Source organism: Rousettus aegyptiacus, unplaced genomic scaffold (assembly GCF_014176215.1).
Source record: "Rousettus aegyptiacus isolate mRouAeg1 unplaced genomic scaffold, mRouAeg1.p scaffold_m13_p_4, whole genome shotgun sequence".
Classification (NCBI taxonomy): Eukaryota; Metazoa; Chordata; class Mammalia; order Chiroptera; family Pteropodidae; genus Rousettus; species Rousettus aegyptiacus.
This window is the reverse complement of record NW_023416307.1, coordinates 65,299,420-65,322,876: the sequence shown is the minus strand read 5'-3', so window position 1 is coordinate 65,322,876 and position 23,457 is coordinate 65,299,420. Positions and strand designations below refer to the sequence as shown.

The following is a 23,457-nucleotide window of genomic DNA, read 5'->3' as shown; positions in this document are numbered from 1 at the left end:
TTTTAATTAAGCAATCTAGATTTGAAAACAACCTGCAACAAACCTCGCTGTATGAAATTGCATTTAGCACTTTTTCAATTAGTTATAATATTGGTACTACTATTTTGAAACTATTAACAGAAAAAGTAAATAAGCAATTATGAGATTAGGAATCATGCCTTTCAGCAGAAAAGATATGCAGTATAAAATCAAATAAGTTAAAATTTTTATAATCTTTCATTAGAATTGGAATATAAGGACAAATTTATGATTTATTTTTATCTTTCTTTGAAAAATCGCATATTTTCTAGGTCTCATATTGAAATGATTGAGAAGTAACAACAACCTATTTAGCTATGAACATTCTCAGTACACAGATTGTGGTCACCAAATATCATTTTCACTGAAAGCAATGAAAACTCCTCTGAGAAATGGCTAATTTTTTGTATGAAGCAGTAAAGGAGACTGTCCCATATGACACTGGGACTCTTCACAGTGTCTTAAAGTAAGGAAGCTATCCAGACATTTGTGGTTGTCAAATGAACATAAATACCAAAGATATGTAACTTGAGCTTTATAATGAATAATCACTGCAATTATATAAAAGTGTAAATAGAGATGCCAATAGAATCGATGGATAACTAGCAGCAATAGGAGATTCAATATGGTAGCAAGATATAAGATTACATATAGATGTGATCAGATGTTTAAGCAAGCGACAGAAGGAAAAGTAGAGATGACCCCATTTACATTACCAACAAAAATAAAAAAAAAATATTAGGAACAAATTTAACAAGAAATATGAAAAACCTACATGAGAAAAATTTTAAAAACTTTCCTGAAAGACACAAAATTGGGACTTGAATAAAAAAAAAACATAGACCTTGTTCTTGAGTAGACTAATGCAAAATCATAAATTCATGTCAATTTTTTAAGTATTTTTACAGAGCCAGAGTCTACAGTTCATGTAAAAAAAGAGAGAAAAAAAAAGCAAGAAACAGGAAAAAAACAGCAAAGAGGTGGGACTAGACCTAACAGATACTAGAATATATATTTCACAGTTTCTTTAATTAAAATAGAATAATATTAGCATATGAATAGACAATCAGATCAATGAAAATATGAAAACTACATATAGAGCCCTAAGCACAATGTGAAAATTTAAGTATGTGATAACAGTGGTATCTCGAATTACTCGGAGGAAAATGGACTTTTAAAAATTAAATGTTTTTAAAACAGCTAAATAATCCTTTAAAAATAGAAAAACAAAACAAGATATAACATCACTCAGGTGAAATTCCAGTCCCTCAAAAAAAACAAAAATATTCAACGTGAACCAAGTTGAAAAATATTCTGAAAAACCACTGGCCTGAACTTACTAAAAATATCAATGCCAGGAAAAAAAAAAAAAAAAACAAGGAAAGCTAGGGAATTTTACTAAATTAAAGGAAACTAAAGAGACTTGATAACTAGTAAATGCAATATGTAATACATGTTAAATCTTGGATTTGCATTTTACAAATAACAATAGGGTAAGCAAGGATTTTTTTGTGTGTGTGTGGACGGGAGGGCAGGGGGAAAAGGAACCATTTGAAGATATTATAATGCATACTACATATTAAAATATGCTAATGTAAAAATGTTTAGTGTATTATAACTTCCTGTCTGAAAAGCCTAACAATATATTTTCTAAGGACATTGTTTTGTGATCCTACGGGACAGTAGTCCTCAATAGGGGCGATTTTGCCTCACCCTCCCACACACATACACATTTGGCAGTATTTGGAAACATTGCTGGTTGTCACAACTGGGGGAGGGGAGGGTTCTATTGGCATGTAGTGTGTAGAGGCCAAGAGTGCCAGTAAACATTGTACAATGCATAAGTCAGTTCCCCTCCCCCTACAACAAAAAATCATTTTGCCCAAAATGTCAATAGCGCCCTGACGGAGAAACTCAGATTTAGAAAAATCCTTATTCTTACGGAATAGGTACTAGGATATTAGACTGAATTAAATTGTTTTTTGCGCAGATCGAATGTTAATAATACATAAGAGTGAAGGGTTACAATGTTCACAACTAACTCTCAAATTGTCCAGCAAAAATATGGTGCTTATCCTTCCGCCCACGCTTCCCTCCAGCTTTGACTACTACGGAGGGTCGCATCCCTCCCGAGCGGGGGTGACCTGCGGAGCCTGCGCGGTGGGAAGCATCGTGCAGAGGCCACTGCGCATGCGCCGAGCGGCCGGCCGCACCCACACGCTGCTACTTCAAAAGTTACACACAGGGCGGTGGACCGCTCAGTGCAGCGCGGCTACCTCGAGCACAGTGCGGTCAACTCTCCCGGCCGGGTTTTGGTTACTCCGGGAGCGACAACGGTGCTTTCCCAATTGAACCCCAGAAACCGCCTTTGCGATCCGCCGCGGGCCGCAGCGAGCGTCGCTCGGCGCGTCGGCGGCCCCAGCCCGAGAGCCGGTTGTGCGTCGACCGCCGAGCTCGGCCGCGCGTTCGCGGCTGGATGGCGCGGAGGCGCGTTCTGCGCTGTCATTAGAGGATTCGACTTCCCGTGTCAGACGAGCCGGGGCAGTACGTCTCCTGATAGCACGCAAGAAAGTGCCCCCGGCAGGTTCACGGCACACCCGGCTTCTCGCCAGCAAGAACTTTCCCAGGTAACCTTTTAAATGCCTTAAAATTTCTATCTGAGTCTCTTACTCAGAGTTGGCAGACTTTTTCTATTAGGAGCCAGATAGCAAATATTTTGGATTTGCAGGTCAGGACGGGTCTCTATCGCATAGTTGGCTTTTTCTTTTTTTAACTACCTCATAAAATGTAAAAACAACTCTTAGCTCCTGGCTTTACAAAAGCATGAGGATTACAATGATTAGATTCTGATCATTCTCAGAGGTTGCAGCTTCCATCTTGTCCCCAACCAGTTCCAGGTCCAACCACAGTTTTGCAGGAAGGACTCAGGTTCCGTGAGGACTAGGAGGACCCACCTGCCCAGGTTTAGTTCACAATCTTTTTGGATCCATACACCTGCACTTCTGCTCCTCCTCCCTGCTGGGTGGCCGGGTAGTAAATTGCTGGCAGTCAGCCAAGGCACCAGGAAACCCTCGCAGACCAACAGTCACACCCTCCTTTACTCTAAATTGGAAATCTCTTCCAATCTAGGAGCAAAAGCCAAAATCTTTAAGTTGTGAATAACTTAGTATAAAAGTAATACAGGGGTATTGCATATAATTGTATTTTTATAGGATTTTTCATATGTCCACTATGGTAATTTGGAAAATACTGAAAAGTATGTAGAAGAAAATAAAAATTCTCTATAATCCCAACCCACAAAAAATAACTATCAAAATATTATTCTTTTAGACTGTTTTATTAATAAAACAAGCGACTGAATAAGTGGACTTTTAAAACTATTTCTTAATAAACTTTTGTTGAAGTACAAAATACAGAAAAGTGAGCAAACTATAAATATAGAATTTAATAACTTTCAAAGACTAGCATAAACATACCCTTGCAACTCAGATCAAGAAATAGACCATTTCTAGCTTCCTTCATCCCCTGCCCAGTCAGGGGCAACTTCCCAAATATAGCCAGTCATCCTCAGTTACATAGATTAGTATTGTATGTTTTTGAATTTGATATGAAATGAATTAGTAAACATTCTATAGTATTTGGTTTCTCTCACGCTTTATTATATTTGAGATTTATCTGTGTTGTCACCCATAACCTATCTTTTTAAAAATTTTATTTTATGTATGGCATTCAGTTATATGAATATACCACAATTTATTTTTCCTTTATACTGTTTTTTATTTATTTCAGCTTTATTGAGATATAATTCACATGCCATACAATTCGTCCATTTAAATTATACAATTTAATGGGCTTTTTTTTTTAAGTATCTTCACAGAGAGGCGCAACCATCACCACAGTCAATTTTAGAACATTTCGTCACCTCAAAACAAGTCTGCACTTGTTTAGCTATCATTTCCTATCCTGTCCAGTCCTTAGCAAGCACTAATCCACTTTCTGTCTAATGTATTTGCCTATTCTGGACATTTCATAAAAATAGAATTATATAACATGAGGTCTCTCGTGATTGGTTCCTTACACTGATATTAGATATGGTATTTCTAGGTTTGGTGCTATTATAGATAATATTACTGTGAACATTATTATATATATCTGTGTATTATATGTATCCATAGAAACATGTATCACCTAGAGCTACATATTTCTATTGGGCTGTATACCTAAAAGTGGAATACCTGGGTCATAAGTTATGCTTACCATTTGCTGTAGTTGATGGTTCCAGTTTTTCAAATTTACACACCCACCAGCAGTGTGTAATGAGTTTTCATTGTTCCACACCCTCCTCAACATTTGGTGGTTGTGTGTTTTTAATTTACGCTTCTCTGACTAATGAAAAACATCATCTTTTCATGAGATCATTAGTCTTTTCAAAATCCTCTTTAGTAAAGTGCATTTTGGGTCTTCACCCCATTTTTCTATTAGATGGTTTGTCTTTTTCTACTTGATTTATATATTCTACGTGTGTGTTCATTTTCATTTATGAGTGCTACAAAAAATAGTTTCTTAATCTGTGGCTTGCTTTTTAACTCTCATTGGTAAATTTTAATGAATGTAAATTTTTTACTAGAGTCTATCAGTTTTCTTTTACGGTTAGTGTTGTTGCTATCCTGTTTAAGAAATCATTGCCTATAAGGACATTGTCCTGTGTTATGCTCTAAAAGCATACTGTTTTTCTTTGAACATTTAGACCTACTAACCATGGGAATTGATTTTGGAGTATGGTGTGAAGTAGGGGTTGAATTTTTTTTTTTTCATATAGCTATCCAATTGACCCAGGTCCTTTCTTTGGAAACATTGCCCTTTTGCACTGCTCTGTGTGGTGTCACCTTTGTTATAAATCAGTAGAAACATAAATTAGTATAGATGTTGGATTTAGTAGACAAGGACTTTAAAATAAACATGACAAATATTTTAAAGAATCTTACTAAAGATAAGATATAATAGAGGACATGGAATTTCAAGAGAGATACAGGTATTCTTTTTTTTTTTAAAGAACAAAATGGAAATCCTAGAACTAGAAATACAATATCTGAAATTATTTGATGGGATTATTAGTAGGTTGGACACAATAATAGAAAGTATTATTAAACTTAAAGACAGATCATTAGAAATCATCCAAATATATATACATGGAGAAAAAGAAATTTAAACAAAGTGACCATGACTCATGGGATAATATCAAGTGATCCAAAATATATGAAATTGGACTCTCAGAAGGCAAAAAGGTAGAGTATGGGGCAGAAAATCATTTGAAAAAATATTTTCAAAAGCTTCCCAAATTTCATCAAATGTATTTTATTTAGGATGTCTATTTGTTTTTAGTAGGGAGTTTATCCCAATAACCTAGCTTGCCATGAATAGAATTTAGAAGTTAGCATAAATATAAAGTTCTACGTCTACATGAATGAGCAGCAGGACATTTTAAAGTTGCACATAATGTGGAAAAATACTTTGTTGGTGGAACTGTCCTGAGCATTATTATACTTTAAACATAAATATTACCTACCCACTAAACTTCCATACTACCACCTAATGTCTTCAGTTTTTCAAAATATCCCTTAATGTGCATACTATGACCCTGTATCCACTGAGAACCCCTCTCTCACATGATCTGGCCCTTTTCGAACCTCAGCTTCCTGTACTCACATCTCTCAAACCACACTGGCCTCTTTCTATCTCAGAGCTTTTAGGATTATTTTTTTATCTTCATGAATGCTGCTCCCCAAATACCCATATGACTGATTCTTTTCTTCTCCTCAGGTCTTTGTTCAAATGTTATTTTCTCAGATCTGTAGATTAAACAAAACAAAAAACTTCTACATTCTTTCCCCATCCCTAGTTTGTTTTTTTATTCAGATATTATTGACATATAGTTTCAGGTGTAACACATGATTCTATATTTGTATATACTGTGAAATGATCACCACAATAAGTTTAGTTAATATCCCTCACCACACATAATTGTAAAATGTTTTACTTGTAATGAGAACTTTAAAGATCTACTCTCTGCAACTTTCAAATATACGATATTGTTAACTTTAGTCACTGTGCTGTGCATTACATCCCCAAGGCTTATGTATTTTATAACTTAAGTTTGTGCCTTTTGATCACCTTCACCCATTCATTGTTATCTGTAGCCTTTATTTGAAATGCTATGTATTTTAATTATTAAAAATTTATTGTCTCACATCACTACAATATAAATTGTGATTAAGGGAATTTACCAATTTTGTTCTCTGTGATATCTTTAATACCTTGAATCTGTAAAAATTTGTAGTTGTTAATATTTTTCTCAGGGCTGGTATGTGGACAACCTTAATTTATTTCTAATAATCTCTATATCTTTCAGGGTATTTCTTTAGTTTTTAACGACTAAGAAAGCACTCAGAGTATTCTATTTTTAAGGTATGTTTGAGTTTCTTAGCAAAAAGGATTATAGCAGTAAAAGTTCCAGATTTTTATCTGGAAAAAAAAGGCAATGTGATATGGTTGTTTTCTAAAGCAACAAAAATCTTCACCTGATTAAGTAGACTAAGAGCTCTTTTGTATTAGAGGGGAGTATCCAAATTGCTGAGGGCCCCCGCACAAAGAGAAACCATTTAGAGCTATCACAAAACTATTTGCTTATTCAATTAGAAGCTAATTTGTACCAACTGTTTTTCTTTAGGTGGTCAGGCTTCAGGATGGATGATGAACTTTCAAAAAGGAAAAGGATGGAAAATCACCAAAATTACCATAAACTGTGCTGCCAACTAAATAAGTATTTCTTTGTAACACCTGCTGTCAAGGAAAATTATATTCCTCCATTATATAATCTACCAACAGCCTACTTACCTACGGTCTTCATCTAGGTTATTCTTGAAAGCAGAACCTGATTCTGAGCCTGAGACAAAGGTAGACTTATTCTGTTGAGATTGTGATCCTAAGAAACAAGGAGAAATGAGAGAGAAGTGAACAGGGGGAAAAGGAAAAGAAAATCCAAGCGAAACAAGGTAGTGTTATGAGGTGTCCACCACTGTTAATGGCTTCTTAGTGCAGAACCTTCTAAGGATTCTTACTAAACTTTGTCTCAGAACTGGTCTGCCTGGGGAATGAAAGAGAGAAGGATTTATCTCTCAGCAGCCATCTCCTTTGTGTTGAGGGATGCTCCAATGGGGCGTTGATTCCCTCGTTCCTATGGGCTGCAAAGACAAGCAAGCCTCACTAGTACCAGAGTGTCAAGCAATGCCATGTCAGAGGAGCCTTGGGACAGGAAGCTAAATTCCTGGTACATGCTGGAAGCGAGGTGGTGTCAGCAAAGAGCAGGGTGGAACCTGCCCAGAACTGTTCCCCAGAGCTGTGGCTGGAAGCGGAGGTCGAAGAGATGTGAGACAGTACGCAAGAGGCATCTTAAAAGCCTACAGAATGTGCCATTAGCCTTGTCCAAATCTAGTTCCTCCCTTCTTCCTATAATCAAAATTTCAGTGTCCAGAACAAGGTTGGCAGAAGGGTTAAATAGGAAGGTTAAATGTGTTAGAAGCTATACATTAATAACAGTTTTAACCCCTCGGGATGTTTATAAGAAATAGAAAGTGACACAAGAACTTGGAAAGATAAAAAATCATTCTACTTGAAAAACTGGACTATTGGATAGAGATATTAGATATCCTCTAAACTCATGTAATCCCAAAAAACAATCATGAATTGTTCGGAGAAAAAAGTAGAGAAATAAAGTTAACCTTTTATTGTGTTTCTCTGAGCTTTATAAATCAATGTCATTATTTTTCCTAAGATCCTGTTTTCTACTGTCTCATAGCACTAGCAACATGGAGTTCAAAACCAATGAGAGGAAAATTGCTAGAAACACAATAAAGACAAATATTGGGATAATTTCCGTCACATAAAAGGTTGACATCAGTATCTGTTGGAATAGGGGGAGACCTGCATGCCTTGTCTCAGGATGCCTCTGTGAGGCTCTAGCTTACAAAAAATAGGGGTTTTTTTTGTGCCTATATACCTGTAATGTCATCATTTTCTCTTGTTTAGTCTGAAATTGCCCTTATAGGATAATACCTTTGAGTTATTCCATTCCATATGTGTTGAGCACCTACTATTTGCTATGTATTGGCACTATGCGTACAAATAAGACAATATAAAACTTTATATTCGAAACTCAGAATACGTATTTTTTCAAGGTTCACCCAGAACATTTACCATATGATTGATCACAAATCAAGTCTCAACAAATTTCCTAAGATTGAAATAGTACAGTATAAATTAAACCAGAAGTCAATTACATAAAGATAAAAAATTTCTCAGATGCTCGTAATTTAAAGAACATATTCTGAATGATCCATGAGTCAAACTAAATCACAGCGGAACTTAGAAAATATTTTGAGATTAATTCTAATGGAAATACAACATATCAAAACTTGTGGGATGCTGTGAAGGCAAATAAATGCTTATGGGAAATTTATAGCTCTAAGTACATATATTAAAATTTTCACATAAAGATTAGCTACCAATGTTCCAAGAAGCCGGGGGTTGGGGAAAGGTTGTGTTGAGGCAGCTTTTCAGACTTTGGATAACTGGCAGCGAAGGACAGATCACAGGGAGGTAACCAGGGTGACCCTACAATTGCCATGTCTTTTCAGGTTCAAGCCATGGACCCCATTGCTGGAGCAGGAGTGTTAGCAGAGCAGAGCAGTCTTGCTGAGTTGAGACAAAAAGATTGGAGTGGAGAGACTGAGATGGCTTGAATTTTCAGGGCAGAGAATCAGCAAAAAGGAAGGTATGCAGAGAAAAAACATTCCAGAAATCTGCCTACAGATTTCTTTGTGTCCATTGCTGAATTCAGCAAGTCCCCAAACTAGCATGAGATCTGGAAACATTTAACTTCCATCCATCCCTAGTGGAGAGTCCTGAGAACTACAGACGTTCACTGAGATCCCAGGAAGTTTATACCTAGTGTAAGTAGGGCTAAACTAGCCTAATGGTAAAATCCACACAAGATTTGCAAAAAAAACAAAAACAAACAAACAAACAAAAAAAACTTACAAATAAGCCTCAGTAGGATGAAGCTGATCCACAAGTAACTATCTGCCAGAACAAAGTCCAAATGTGTTATTTCAGGTCCTCCAAGACACACATGCAAAAAACAAGATTAGATTTACAAGAGAGCCATTTGGGGAAATACCTGTGAGGGCTGAAATAGAGAGGAAGCAGAGGAGGCAGTCTTCAGACTGTGTTGTATGTCTGACCCCTTGAAGGAAAGAAAGAATGAGGGTTGAGTATCAAGAATCTCAGACTACAACACAATTCTAAGAAAGTTTAAAGTCAGGCTGATGAAGAACCCCCATGGCAAAGTTGCCTCTTGGGGGAGTCTGTCTCCACACAGGACTGGGCCCACATTAGTATACATGCTCTGTTCATTGTCCTGCTGGAAACAACCCTTGGGAAGTCTAGCCTCACACTAATCACCTCAGTAGTTCCTGGTGGTTTATCTGATGATGCGGTATAAACTTTCATTCCTGAGGGACTGAACCCTTAGTAATCATGCTAAGTTTGCCATGTGTGTCTGGTTCACAGCGATAGTGGGGCAAAGCAGCACCAGGAGGCACCTGGGATTCATACATATCTTCCTGTGTCCCATTGTGTAGAAGCAGCCAACCCCCTGCTCATGGTGGTCAGTTACTCTGTGAATATGGTATCTTCTCACCTGCACACCCCTAGGCACAAGGAGTACAAAGTGCCCTAGTGGCAATCATTTCTTGTAGTTCGAAGGAACCCTCCCTGTAGCCCCTGGCGAGAGTATGCCCCCTTTGGGAACCAAGAACTCTCAAGCTTACAGAGGGCAGAGATGCAGAGCAGAAAGCACTCCTTTTGCCACCACATTTGACTCTTATTATCTTATTGGGCACTTACCACCATAAAGTTCCCTCGTTTAATGAACGCACTATATTCTGTCCATCCTTTCAAAATGTTGCCTCAGTGCTCATACTTTAGCTGTGCCTTTAGAAGACCCTTCTAGCACTCCATGAGTGACCGTATGTATGAGGCTGCAGGGTAGTGTAGTAAGTGATAAGACCAGGGGATCCCATGGTCGTGGGCCCATTCTTGTACCTTCATCACCATAAAGTAGTCAAACACTGTATAGGTCCTTTATAGTGGTGCTGGCCAAGGCTCTGCAGGTAGTAAAGACAGACCCATACCTGAACTAGGTTCTATCCTTGAGAGGACAAACTACTTGTCCTTCCAGAATGGAAGAGGCCCATTATAGTCTATTTGAGGAACAGTGGCGTGGTAAGGGCTTGGTGATGTTCTCTCTGGCTGACAGCATGGACATTCAGAGGCTACAATAGCTAGATGGGCCATGGAAAGTAATAAAAGTCCATGTGTTGGATCATATATAACTTCCAGCTCTGCCACTATATAGCTATTTCATTCATGTATCCATCATTCCAGTTCAGGGTCTGATAACAAAGCCTGGCTAATGTCCACTGTCCAAGTGATTTTGTTTACTTGGTTGCTAAGTACCCCTTCCAAGATGGCTGCCTTCTAGTGGATGCTAACTTGTGGAACCAAAATCTTAACACTCTGTGTCCTCTCCTGTATGTCCATCCACATACCTCTATGCCAGACTTCCTTGGCTTCAATTTTCCAGGCCTTTTCCATTCAGGCATCTGAACAAATGCCCAAGCCATAAGCCATTGACCAGGAAGCTATGTATATCCCCACTTAGAACCAGTTCTCTTCCACACAACGTAAATAACCAGGTATACCATTCATAGCTCTGCTTATTAGAAATATTTGCCCTTTACGCTGTCCTTCATGGCCACTCCTGGACATAACTATAATGTAGCCAACCGTTTCTGATCCTCTTTCCTGATTGGGACTAAAAAGAACATATTCACTGGATCACTGGCTACATACTATGTATGTGAGTGAGTCCTTCTTAATCTTCAGTAATAAACGATACTACATCTGCACAGCATTTGCAATCAGGACTAATAGCAGGTTACACCTGCACTAGTCTACAGTTATTCTATGCAGTTTCTTCAAAGCCCAGGCTGGCAAAGTTAATAGAGAAATGATAAGGACCGCCAGTAAACTCTACGTCCCCGATCCCAGCCAAATGTTTCTGGCTTCCTACCTTGGCTGAGATAAGGAGGCATTTCAGAGATTTCCATTTGGCTTTCCCCACTGTGATAGCTCTTGGCCCAGGGGCCAAAGGCTTTAATGTGTATGTTACAGTCATTTCCAGTTATACACTGAGGTACTGTAGGCATGACCAATTGTGGATCCACTGACTCAATGTGTCCATTGTGGGCCAGACTTTAGCCAGCACCACAGGGCCTGGTCACAGTCCCCACTTTAAATGGGTGTCATGAAGCCACTTTGGGTTTCCAGGTATCAGTGTCAACTCAGACTTTACTGTCAGTTGAGTTGAAATGTCTGGATATTTCCCTTTCTTATGTACTGTCACCCTAGTATTTGGCCACGCATCCATTTAGAGAAGAATTTGGTGATTCATCACAGTACACGCCTACCACTTATAGCAGGGCCCTTCCTCCGAAAAGGACCTATCCACCTCTTCCCATCTGTAGGTTCCATATCTGAAAATTGCCTCAGGTCTGGGAACTGAACAAGGTATTGTGACACTTCACTCAGGCCAGACCAAGGCCCTCAGCCTCTTCCTTTTCCAGTTTTGGCCTTATTGGGTATAGATGTTAAGCAGATTTTTGTTACCTATCTATTTTGGCTATAGGAATGATATGTCAGTCAGTCACTCCCGAGCACCCTGAGGGTCAAACCTCCTTTACTGCTCCTCCTACTTTACCAGTTGTTAAAACAATTATGTCTTCTTGGTAGTTAAGCACCAGAGGTCCCATCACCTCTGAATGATGTTAACAGGCCCAGCTCTGTGAGCACCTCATCCACAGTTAGCCCTGATCTAAGGAAGAGAGCCACCACCGAACCCATGATGTTCATGCCTTCTCACGGGCACGTTCTTGGTACCTTAGTGAATTGTATGTCTTCTGGGCCCTTCTTTGGAACAAAATCATATGGTGAGTTTTACAGCCTCATAAAATATCCAGTCCAGTATGACCACTTCTCTCAGCCTCCTCATTGCTTCTCATACCATTACCGGGACAACCTGGGCATTTCCACTTCACTCAGTGTTGGCTGAAACTCTATCAGGTTCACACCCTATCGGTAAATTTGTCTCATCTTCCAGGGCTCTTGTTAAGATAATAAATCCTATGTCCAAATGAAATACTCCTAAACAAATAAGTTCTTGCTTTTCTAGTCTTATATTATGGTCCCCTAGATAAAGCACCCTCAAAATCCAGTTCCAGAAATACTCCCCTGGCTCCTGGTGGTACATGTTATTTCTTGTAGCTCCTTTAATGTATAATCTTTGTCTTCCTTTGTCAGGCCCAGCACTTCTCAACTGAGGTTATACTGGATTTAGCTCTAGTGATCCACCCAACAACCAGGAAAGAAGATGGAAAGTTCTCAAGAGGGGGCACCTACTTATTGCCGTGTTGAGGAGGGGCCTTTTTGGCATCTTCCACCGTATGAGGAAGTCCATAGCTTTCCATAAAGTACTATGCAGGCCCATATGACTGCACTGGTAAATTCTTCCAAACATTTAAGAAGAAAAAAGTACCAAGCTTACACAGTTTTTCTGCTGAACAGGAAAACACGAATACTTTTCAACTTGTTTTATAAGACAAGCATAACTTTGATATCAAAACTTGACCAGGACATTATAATAAAGGAAAATTATAGATGGAGCCAACATAAAAGATAGGTTTGTCTGATCAGACTCAAAGACTCACAGGAATAAGGGATTTTATCCATTACAAAGTTCTACTAATCTCAAGAATACAAGCAGTCAAGAAGACAGGCAAAGCAGAAAGAAACCCTGAGTGGTGTCTGTGGCTTCCTGGGTTCTTCTTGCACTGGAGGAGCAATTAGGCCAAGCGGGAAGGATGTGTTCTCTAAGTGAGGTTACTTCACACACCATGGAGGAGCATTTTAGGTCATGACACCTCTCGTATACCTAGGTAATTGTTTTACTTACATGACATTTTCCTGGGAGCTATGCCCCATAAGTTCATAGATTCTGGTTTTGTTTATCATAGTCGACCTTGAATTAGGGACATTCTGCTAAAAGCACTACAAAGATAAAGACTTACCTCCTAATAATTAATATTACTTTATTTACATGAAGTCTGTTTTCAACATGTTTACAGAGAGATTAGCCTGGGTCACCCCCCTTTTTTCTTTCCTAGAAACATCTGCCAAGATGTCTCCAAAAGAGAAATTAATCGGAGGCTAGCTACATAACTCTTTCTTACTAAGAAGCCAATAAATCTCTCAAACATAGATGCTAAAATATTAGGTAAAGTATTATTAAATAGAATACAATATGTAAAAAGGCTAATGTACCATAATGTTGGTTTAATATTTGAAAATTAAAGTAATTTATATATAATAGAATAATATTTATAACATAGAATATAATAGAATAAATGAGAAAGACCATATGATAATATCAATAGATGCAGAAGAAATTGACAAATCAATATTCATTAACATTATAAATTACCAGCAAACTAGAAATAGAAGGGAACTTCCTAACCTTATAAGGGTATCTACCAAAAACATACAACTAACATAATACTTAATGGTAAGACATGGAATCTTTCCCATTAATATTGGGATTAAGGAAAGGATCTTCAGTCTCATCACCTCTATTTAGTATTGCACTGGATGTCCTAGCCAGGACAGTGAAGGGAAAGAAAGGGAGAGAAAGCGGGAACATTTATTGGAAAGGAAGAAATAATATTGTTACTGCATGATTGTGCTCATAGAAAATCTGAAATAATTATAAAAAAACTTAGAATGACTATTTGAATTTAGCAAGATCAAAATATCACATGATACAAGGTTACTATCAAAATCAATTGAGTTACATATTTTACTGGATCAGTCAGATAAGTTAATTTTTTTTAATTTAAAATAAAAATATTGAATACCTAGAAAGAAACCTATTGTAATATTTACAATGTTTCTATGTGGAAAACTATAAAATATTTTGAAAAGAAAGGAGATTTAAATAAATGAAAGTGTAAATAGTGTTAATGGAAAGAAAATATGTTAAGGATCAAAATTTTTACTTTGCTCTGACTTTATCTAGAATCAATATAATACTAATCAAAATTCTAACTTTTTTTTTTAGGAAATTTAAAAAACTGAATCTAATAAGTATATGGAAATAGAAAGGATGAAGAATAATCAATAATCTTTTAAAAGAACAAACTGGAAGGCTTATATTACCAGATATCAAGACCTACCATTAAGCTACAAAAATTAAGAAAATAGTGCTTGCACAAAGATAGATTAATAGCCTAATAGAATGGAATAGAGGAGTAAAACTGTATTATTCCCTAGTGGCAAATGCTTTATTTCTACTCCAGTATCTACCTCTTACCAAAGCTCATACCCCCACTCAAACTAGATTGTAAGCTTCATGCCTTGAGGAAGAGAGCCCATAGACAACTCATCAAAAGAAACAAGAAAAAAAACCAAGTTACTGGCTTTTGTGTTTCCAAAGACATTTTTCATGGCATAAAATTTAGGGTTGGAGGGATACTTGTCTAGCTAAGTGCTTCCATGACTTACCCTCTCTAAACTCACTCAAAGGAAGAAAAAAAATTTCTCAACATTAAAGGAGAAGAAGAAAAATCACAGTAGGAGAGAAAGCAAGAGTTAACTTCTAGTGAGGATTTCTGAAGAGAGATTCAATATTCTAAATTAGAGCATGAGAGAACCTCCCAGAAAAAAAAATATATATATATATATAAAATAAATAATATATATATATTATATATTATCTAAGAATGGAGAGACTCATGCCCTAACTTCTGTCTGGTTATCTTTAAAAAGTTCCATAGTGTTATTTTAACACTGTGGCATTAGAAATTGAATGGAGTAGAAATATCTGGACTGAGTAACAAGGCAGTGGATCACAGATGTTAGGGGCCACAGGATCAAGCGAATGTTTTTCTTGATCCTGAAAGCATTGTGTGACTGAAAGCATTTGAGAAATGACCCTAAGAGCCAACAGACCTTCTTGGCCTAAGATGTAGTGTGAACTCTGAAGATGATGGATGGAAATGCAGATATCTCATCAGATGTAAGCATGAAGGGTGATACCAGCTGCAATCCCAGGTGGAAGAGAAGCTGTTATATTAAATCATTTTAAAATATAATATGTATACCTAGAAAATGACTAAAGTTAAGAGTGTGTGTGTGTGTTTGTCTCATCAAGCAGAATAAGAACTTAAGAAATACATTACGTTCAGTTATGGAAAAATAAAGCCATCTTCCCACACACCTGAACATGTGACTTGTAAGCCTATAGCTAATATAGCAACACCAAAGTTTTCAAGAAGAATTGCTGAGCAGGAGAGTGTGGAGCAAACCATCGTTTTCAGTTATTTTAACATGGACTGCAAAGAACTGTAAGATTAGGGAAATATCTATTAAATTATGTACTGTGGAACACTATTTCCACAGGACATGAATTGATGTTAGGAAAGAAAGTCAGAAGTTTTCTTCAGCACCAGATTCTGCAAGCCGTTCATATGTGAATATTTAGTGCAACTCTCTAAAAGCTTTGATTTGATCTGGCTTATGTGGCAGCGTTGTGATGTATGACCCAGATACACCTTCAAGGAAGGACTCACTCCTGTCTTGCTGGGTGGGAGTACGGTCAGCAGGCGGCCTGCTGGGTGGGAATTGCCTCAGCTGCACAGAACCACCTCACCTAAGGTCACACCCCTTCATGAGATTACCCATATCCAGTGACCTGTCAGTGCAAGGTTACGAAGTTGTCCTCTTGCCCATCTAAGGACAACTGTGAAGGTTACTGCAACTCCAGAGTAGCCCATGGTTTCGGCCAAGGCTGCTTTTGGACCTGCATTGCACTGCTTCTCCCTTGACCCAATCTTGCTGCTTCCCCTCTTTTCCACAAGCGTTGGTGCCAAAAGCTCTTTTTAATAAATACCCTGCAAGTGAAACTACATCTCAGAGTCCGAATCCTGGAGAACCCAGGCTGCAGTGTCCCACTTCCCAATTCTTTTTGTCCACCAAATCCTTTCTTCACAGAGTACCTACCACACATAGGATTTAAGAAGCACATTTTGGATTCTGGTTAAGTACAGGTGTGAGAACTGGGTAAGTATTTGTGTGGGGAGTGAGGAGGGGATGCCCGAGTCGAACACCAGCCTGTGAATTCCTCTGGAATATTAAAGCAGCCCAATTTTGAAATATAACTATAGCACTTTAATATAATTCTTAATGTGCTACAGAATCTATTATCCATTGAGACAGATGGACAGGATCTAAATATTATATGACCTATGCAAATTTTCTTTTTCCTGTAAAAATGTTTAAATCTCTAAGGTGATCAGTGGTGTTGGATCAAATGCAATCATTTCTGTATGACAAATGCAATTATTTTGCATTCACAGCTGCCTTTGGGTATTTAGTGAAAAAAGAAAAAGGAAAAGCACAAGGAAAACCTTTTGAAAATCAGTTTCCAATGTATAAAAACTAGGCAGTTGGAGTTCCGCAAAACTAAAAAATCGTCAGAACTGTAAAATATTCAGAAAAGTCTAATGGGTTATAATACACTTATTAAAATATTTGTGTTTGGCAACCACTGACTAATATCATTTCAAGATGTGACTATTACCAAAAAAAAAAAAAAAAAGATATTTTCAACAAATCTTTGAAATAATCATTTTTGTATTTTAACACTACGTTGAAACAAGGAGCTGGCTTGGCAGACTAACACATAAATGAACAGAGACAGTAAACTCTCAGGCTGCATGATCAGCGTAGAGCAATTTCCAAATAAAATGAGATGCCTGCAGCCTCTACTATGCAGCTTGGGGAGGAGCTTGCTTCAGCTCACTTGAATAAACCACTGTCTATGGCTCGTAAGGGCCCCGTTCTTAATGAGGTGATGTGTAGCAGCAGCACACTGTGAATCCAAATAGCAGATGGCAGCATTGTTGAGTAGGCTGGCAATCTGATGTCTAGCCACCAACTGGCAGCAATCATTATTAAACTGATTCATGCACCCAGGGAAAATCTTCAGAGTCGTAGCAAATGTGAGCAGTAAGAAGCAAATGATCTTCTCTTCCTATCTTCTGTAGATACTGCCTATATTTAAAAAAATATTATTCCCCAAGGTAATCCACACAAAGAAATGGCATGATGTGTGAACTGGAGGCCTTATTCCTTCATGTACCTTTAAACATGATAGCTATGATTTCTCTTTTGGTGAATAACCTTTATTCGAAAGAAATAGCTTTATCTCATTCACCCTATGGACTTATGGCAAATATTCAATGATAGGCAAGCACTTACAGGTTGCATGTAAGTGGTACAATGAATCTAATAACAACATATTCGATCTCACATAATTAAGCAATAGCCTAAATTGCTCACAGTCCATCTACCCGAGGCAGGTAACCCATCCCTGGGTAAAAAACTTATTATTTTCACACTTGGCTTGGAATGCAGATTAAAACAGAAAACTACTCTCATCTAAGGACCTTTCATTCACACACACGCGTGCGCGCGCACACACACACACACACATACACACACCTTGAAGGGATTCATTGTTTAAACTCTCTACAAATCAAAATGCTAAGCAAATAGCATTTTTTCTTTTCAAGTGTTGACAGATCTGTTATTTGTCACAAATAAAGCCAATTTCTGTATCTCTATATAGTATAAAGAATATTTAAGGTAAGGCTTTTATTGAAAAATAAACCCTTGCTTCATTCGGTTACAAAATACTTGCACTTAAAAAACAAAACAAAACTGTTCTCTAAATCTTCATTAAATTTGTTTTCTAAAATTAAGACACTAATTTCTTTTATGTAATGTGTTTACAATAACAAGGAGAAAACACTATAGTCAAATGTCAAGTATTCTACGTGATGCAATCACAGATTTTATTATAATTCTTTTGTTGTTCGGTAATTTTTTTAATGGAAGCAAAATTTAAAACCTTTCTAAAAGAAGTGTTAAAATCTTTCCGAATGGATTCTCTTTGGCTCTAGCAATTTGAAAAACCAATTCAGAAGAATTATTATTGGTAACTTCCAGAGAGAGTTCTTGTGTCCTGTGTCAAATGTGAGGGTGATTCTCTTCCAAAATTAGGTACCCCGGCCTTGACCATCAAGCTCAAAAGCAACCTCACGTGCCATCTCTCTATTCTCTCCACGTTCTCCCCAGACAAGAAATCAAATGCCAGAATCATGCACTTTAATATTTGAGACCAAAAAAAAAATCAATTAGAGATATACTCAAATTTGTCTCTTGATTGCTTGATAAGAAATCAACTATGCCACTTTTAGAAAATAAGATGTCCACATTTTGTCTGGAAAATAAGAGCCATGTGTTAAAAGATGTTTGAAATTGGGGCATATGAGTTCTTTAAAATAGCTACAAACTCTCAAAATATTAGCCAACTTATCAAGCCAACAAGAATTATTATGTTTTTAATCAATATTATAAAATGTTAGATATTAAGAAAATAAGATAGAATGATGAATGTTTGTCCCTGAGTATTAGGTCACACTCAGTGGTAAGTGTAAAAGAAAACCAGTAATAAATAGGCTGGTTCACAGGACACATTCCTAGGTACTCTGATGTAATGATAAAAGAGGGTGCACAGGTATATAGATAGCAGTACTACACATGCTCAAATTAAGTAAATCAGCCACTTTATGAAAAGATGAACATTCTCTCTCATCACAGAAGAAATCTAGCAATCATAAGCTAAGGATGCATGTACCAAGTAGTTATTTTCTGTTCTCTCACCTTTCGCTAAAGCTGCCCTATCATAAACACCAATGATATCCATACTGCCAAAATCAAAGTTTCATTCTCTGGCTCTTGCAATCTAACTCTCAAAGGTATTTAATACAATTGATTACTACTACCATCTTAAAACACTTTCTTGGTTGGTTTTCTATGACAACAGTACATATGCCTGGTTTTCCTTTTCTCTTACTGTAGTTCATTTTCTATTCAACTTCTCACCAAATTCCTGAACTTTTGATATTGGAATGCTCTTAGATATTCTGTTGTATACATTCTGATATCCAAATAAACTTAGACATTCCTCTGTGTACACTCTACTGAGAAGGCAGGAACTGTGTGTCTGATTTACTGCACAATATCTGGTACATAGTGGACACTCAAATATTTGTTGAAGGAGTAAATAACATACCTAGTTTGAGTGTAAGTACAATAATGGTGATCTAGAAGTTAAATAGTTCCTAACGTAATTTTATTGAAGTAGGTATAAATATCATAATCCTCATCTTTTTAGAATAAGAAATTGAAGCTTAGATAGATCAAGTAAGTTGCCCAATAACATGCAGCTACTAAGTGTCAGAGCTGAGACTTGTGCTCCTGTTGTCCTAGTCCAAAGGTCATGCCATTAACTCAGTGCTGTATTTACTGATAAGAAGTACAAGAAAAAACGAGAAATAGGAACCTGAGTTCAGCTCTCATAACTCCTGGTCTTCAGCTACAATGATACGGTCTTGAATTGATGACTCTGATGACAGCAGGACTACAAATGCTGCTTTTCTCACATTCAAAAGGAAAAGGATGTCTCCTCATCAATAAAATGGAAATGAAGATGCTATTAGTTTACCCTCTGTAGATCGTTACTTTTAGGCTAAAATAAGAATATGGATATGCGAAATATAAATCACGATATGAAAAAAGGATATTTCCATTTATTAATTATTAATACTGGGAGATATTAAAAGAAAAGCTGAAGCAGAGGCAGAAACTCTCCTTATGAACAGGAACAGAGTAGAGGAGCAGAAAAAAAAATCAAGAAAGAGCTAGAACATTCCTTATTTACCTAGTTCTGTCAGCAAAATAGATAGAAGAAAGATAATGTTCTCCAGTTCCCATGTAAAATGTAATGAACACCCACTACACAATTGCAGAATTAAACGTTGATTGACTTAGCCATACAATAAATATTTTTAACAAAAAAGAAAACCACAAGGACACAAATCTGTTGATGCTGGCAATTCTGCAGTTAATTTGTTTTGTACCTATGTGGTTTTACCTTCCATCGACTCCAGAGACATTACAATTAGTGTATCCCAGGCATGACTGGAGATAAAGCAAGCAGGGGATATTAGGTTAATGAGGCAGCACAGAGGAAGGCAATCCTGTGAACTGCTGGTCCTCAGAATATACAGGTCTTTAAACTGTAATCAGATAGCACAGTTAGGAACAGTCCCCAAATTCCCTTTCACTCCAGGTTGTAATATTTAATTATTATAGAAAGTGGTGATGAGGATAAACTTAGATTCTAGGTCTTCACTTAAAAGTTTTAGTAAGGGTCCCTCCTTCTTTCGTTAGCAACATAGTCATTAGATATCCATTAGGGGCACTAAGACCTATCACTACAGATAGCCAGGCTTCTTGTGTTTCCACTGTGGACATCGCACGAGACGTTTAACTTAGTTAACCAAAGATATTTCTTAATCCAAAGAGTGAAGCAGTATGACTTAGTGGGTAGAGCTTTGGAGTCAGGCAGATCAGTATTTAAATCTCAGTTCACATACTTAGCCAATATAAGACTCAGTCTCAGCTTCAATATGCTCATCGTCTAAACGGATATGGTCCCTCACAAGGTAGTTTTAAAGATCCATGATAATCGCTTAAAGTGATTAGTTTGCCTGGCACAAAGTCGATTTTCAGTAAAGCGTGGCTATTATTATTAAAGCTTTTAATCATTGGAATGATGATAACAAAATTGGCTGGAACTTTATTTTCACTAGGTTTTTTTTTTTAATTAAAAAAATAGAGAGAGCCATATGTGTACCAAGTACCTAGTGTGTGGTAAGTATAGGCCACCATGAGTCTAGGGTCTAAGAAAGATACAAAAATAAATATAATACAGACTTCATTCTAGAGTCTATGTAAAGAATAATTTCAAAAAGAAAATAAAGAACACAAAAGAGGCACAAATAAAATATTATGGGAATTCAGAGTACATGAATTTTTTTGCGAAGGAATCTGGGCAAGTATTATAGAAGAAGCAATATTTTATCTGAACCTTAAAGCAAGCACAGAATTTAGATATACAGGGATTGAGAAGGAGGTAAACAAATTAATGGATGATTCATGAATGATTCATTCACTTCGAAATCTTCTTCATTGCTCTAATTCCTGGAGATCAGCCCTCATGATGCCTATACTCCAGTGATGGACAACAAGGCCCTACGAAAATGAAATGACATGAGCGAGACACATGGGTGGTTCAAGATGGCTGAAAGAAAGAGCAGCTGATAACAAATTTACACCCAGATCATGTAAGGCTTTAAAGGCCAATGTAAAATATTTGTACTTTATTCGAGCCTTAGGGAAAGAAATTTCAAAAACATTACCTCATGTTAAAGTTAAAAACGAAAGATAAAGGTCTGGTTAAAGTACAAACCGATCCAGAGAAGATTGTTAAAATATAAACTGAGGCATATTAAAGCATTTAAGAGTTTATTTGAGCATTTATCAATTGGAATCATGTAGCATCAAACTGGAAGTGGTTAGAAGAGCTCTGCTGACAGGAGCCGGAGGAAAGACTATATAGAGAGAAAGTGTGGAAGCAAAGAAATAAAATTATTGGATTGGCTGTAGATTAAAGCCTAGTTGGCTGTTTGTGATTGGTTGTCCTTTGCATTTTTCCTTTCATGACCTTGAGGTATTTACAGGCTTAGATTGTGGTCTGCTTAAGCAGGCTCCCTCAGTCTAATGGCCTCCTTTTTTAATTAACTTAACAACATGCATATTGTTAAGACTGCTTGAATGCATCTAAAGTTCTTTCTAGCAGTGTTTGAAATGTATCAGAAGGAAGAATGTCTGAAAACAAGGATGCGGTTTCAAAAGGTGAGGAGTGACATAATGTGGGCCTGACCTGAGGCAGAAAGAAACAAATGAGAGACACCATGAAAGTGCTTCACGACTCTTCATACCAAGACAGGGAACTTGGTTAAATGAAATAATTCAAATCTATATCTTTCTCAATCTTTATATTTACAGAAGCAAACTTGTCTATTGTAAAATTATACATAAAATAAATAGCAAGGTGATTGAAAACTCGGTTAATCTGGCAGACTCTAATGCAAGCCAGAAACGTGCATGAGAACAGCCTCCCAAATCACCTCCTTTTGCATTCAGACCTTGTCCTGTCTGTCTGCCTCCATGCTGCCTGCGTCTTCCTCAAGGATTTTCAGTTAACTCCTCTCTTAAAGTCGAAATCAGTTGACAAGTTCTGAACCTCAATGACAAAGTATAAACTGCCAACTTTCAATATGGCCCATTTTTTGTGTGATTACACTTTTTTGAAGTGACTAATATTATCTCTATGAGAAAAAGCCCTATGTGTGACTTTTCATGATAAAAATATCCACTGGGTACATAACATTATTCAAGAAAACATGAAAGCTTGCAGAACAAGTAAACAGCTGAAAGGCCAGCAAGACAAGATAAATGTTTCCTAATAAAAACATGAGAATACATTTCATTATCTGTGAAAAGTAGAGAGGTTATCCTAAGAGATATATGAGGTTAAAAAAATACCATGAGAGATACACTTACACAGAACTATAGATAAATATATTAACAGAGATAAATAAATATCAAATTCATCATATTCACATTCCCTCAATGCCTGCTCATTTCCACTCCACCCCCATTCCACTCTACCCCACTCCACTCTATTATTCATCCAGTTATAAAATCAGAGACTTAGGAAGCACACTTAACCTGTCCTTTTCCCTAATCTCTCATATCTAATTATTTAAACGTTCTGATTATATTTTACTAATTAAATTTCTCTTCCCTATACCTAATTTTAACCAATGGTTATTTTCCCTTTCTGGTATAGGGTAAAGTACAAACTCCTTATCATGGCAAAAAGGCCTGTTAGATTTAGCAACATTATAGCCTTATCTCCTATCTTTCTCCCTTATTCGCCCTTGCACATGTTGTTCCCTCTGTTTGGAATGGTTTTTCTTCCACTGTGGGTGAACTCCATCAAGCAGGGCTAAGGATCATTTCCTCAGCAACGCCTATGGTACTCCCTGCTGCCCAAACATACTTTCCTAAAGCACTTATTACTTATCCTAATATTTTCTGTAACTTACCTTTCTCTACCACTAGACTTAATGAAATTGTTGAAATCAGAAATGTTGTCCCATCTATTGCAGTGAAAATCAAAACCATGTAATACACACACACACACACACACACACACACACACACACACAC

General features: G+C 37.1%; 1 protein-coding gene across 1 annotated transcript; it reads left to right on the top strand.

Moving 5' to 3' along the window:
• Positions 1 to 410: 410 nt before the first annotated feature.
• Positions 411 to 13,502, top strand: LOC118601721. Its single transcript, XM_036219657.1, has 4 exons — positions 411 to 484; positions 2,135 to 2,645; positions 8,712 to 8,848; positions 12,496 to 13,502. The coding sequence occupies exons 1-3, from the start codon at positions 411 to 413 to the stop codon at positions 8,814 to 8,816; spliced, it is 690 nt and encodes a 229-aa protein (XP_036075550.1). The 3' UTR covers positions 8,817 to 8,848; positions 12,496 to 13,502.
• Positions 13,503 to 23,457: the final 9,955 nt, after the last annotated feature.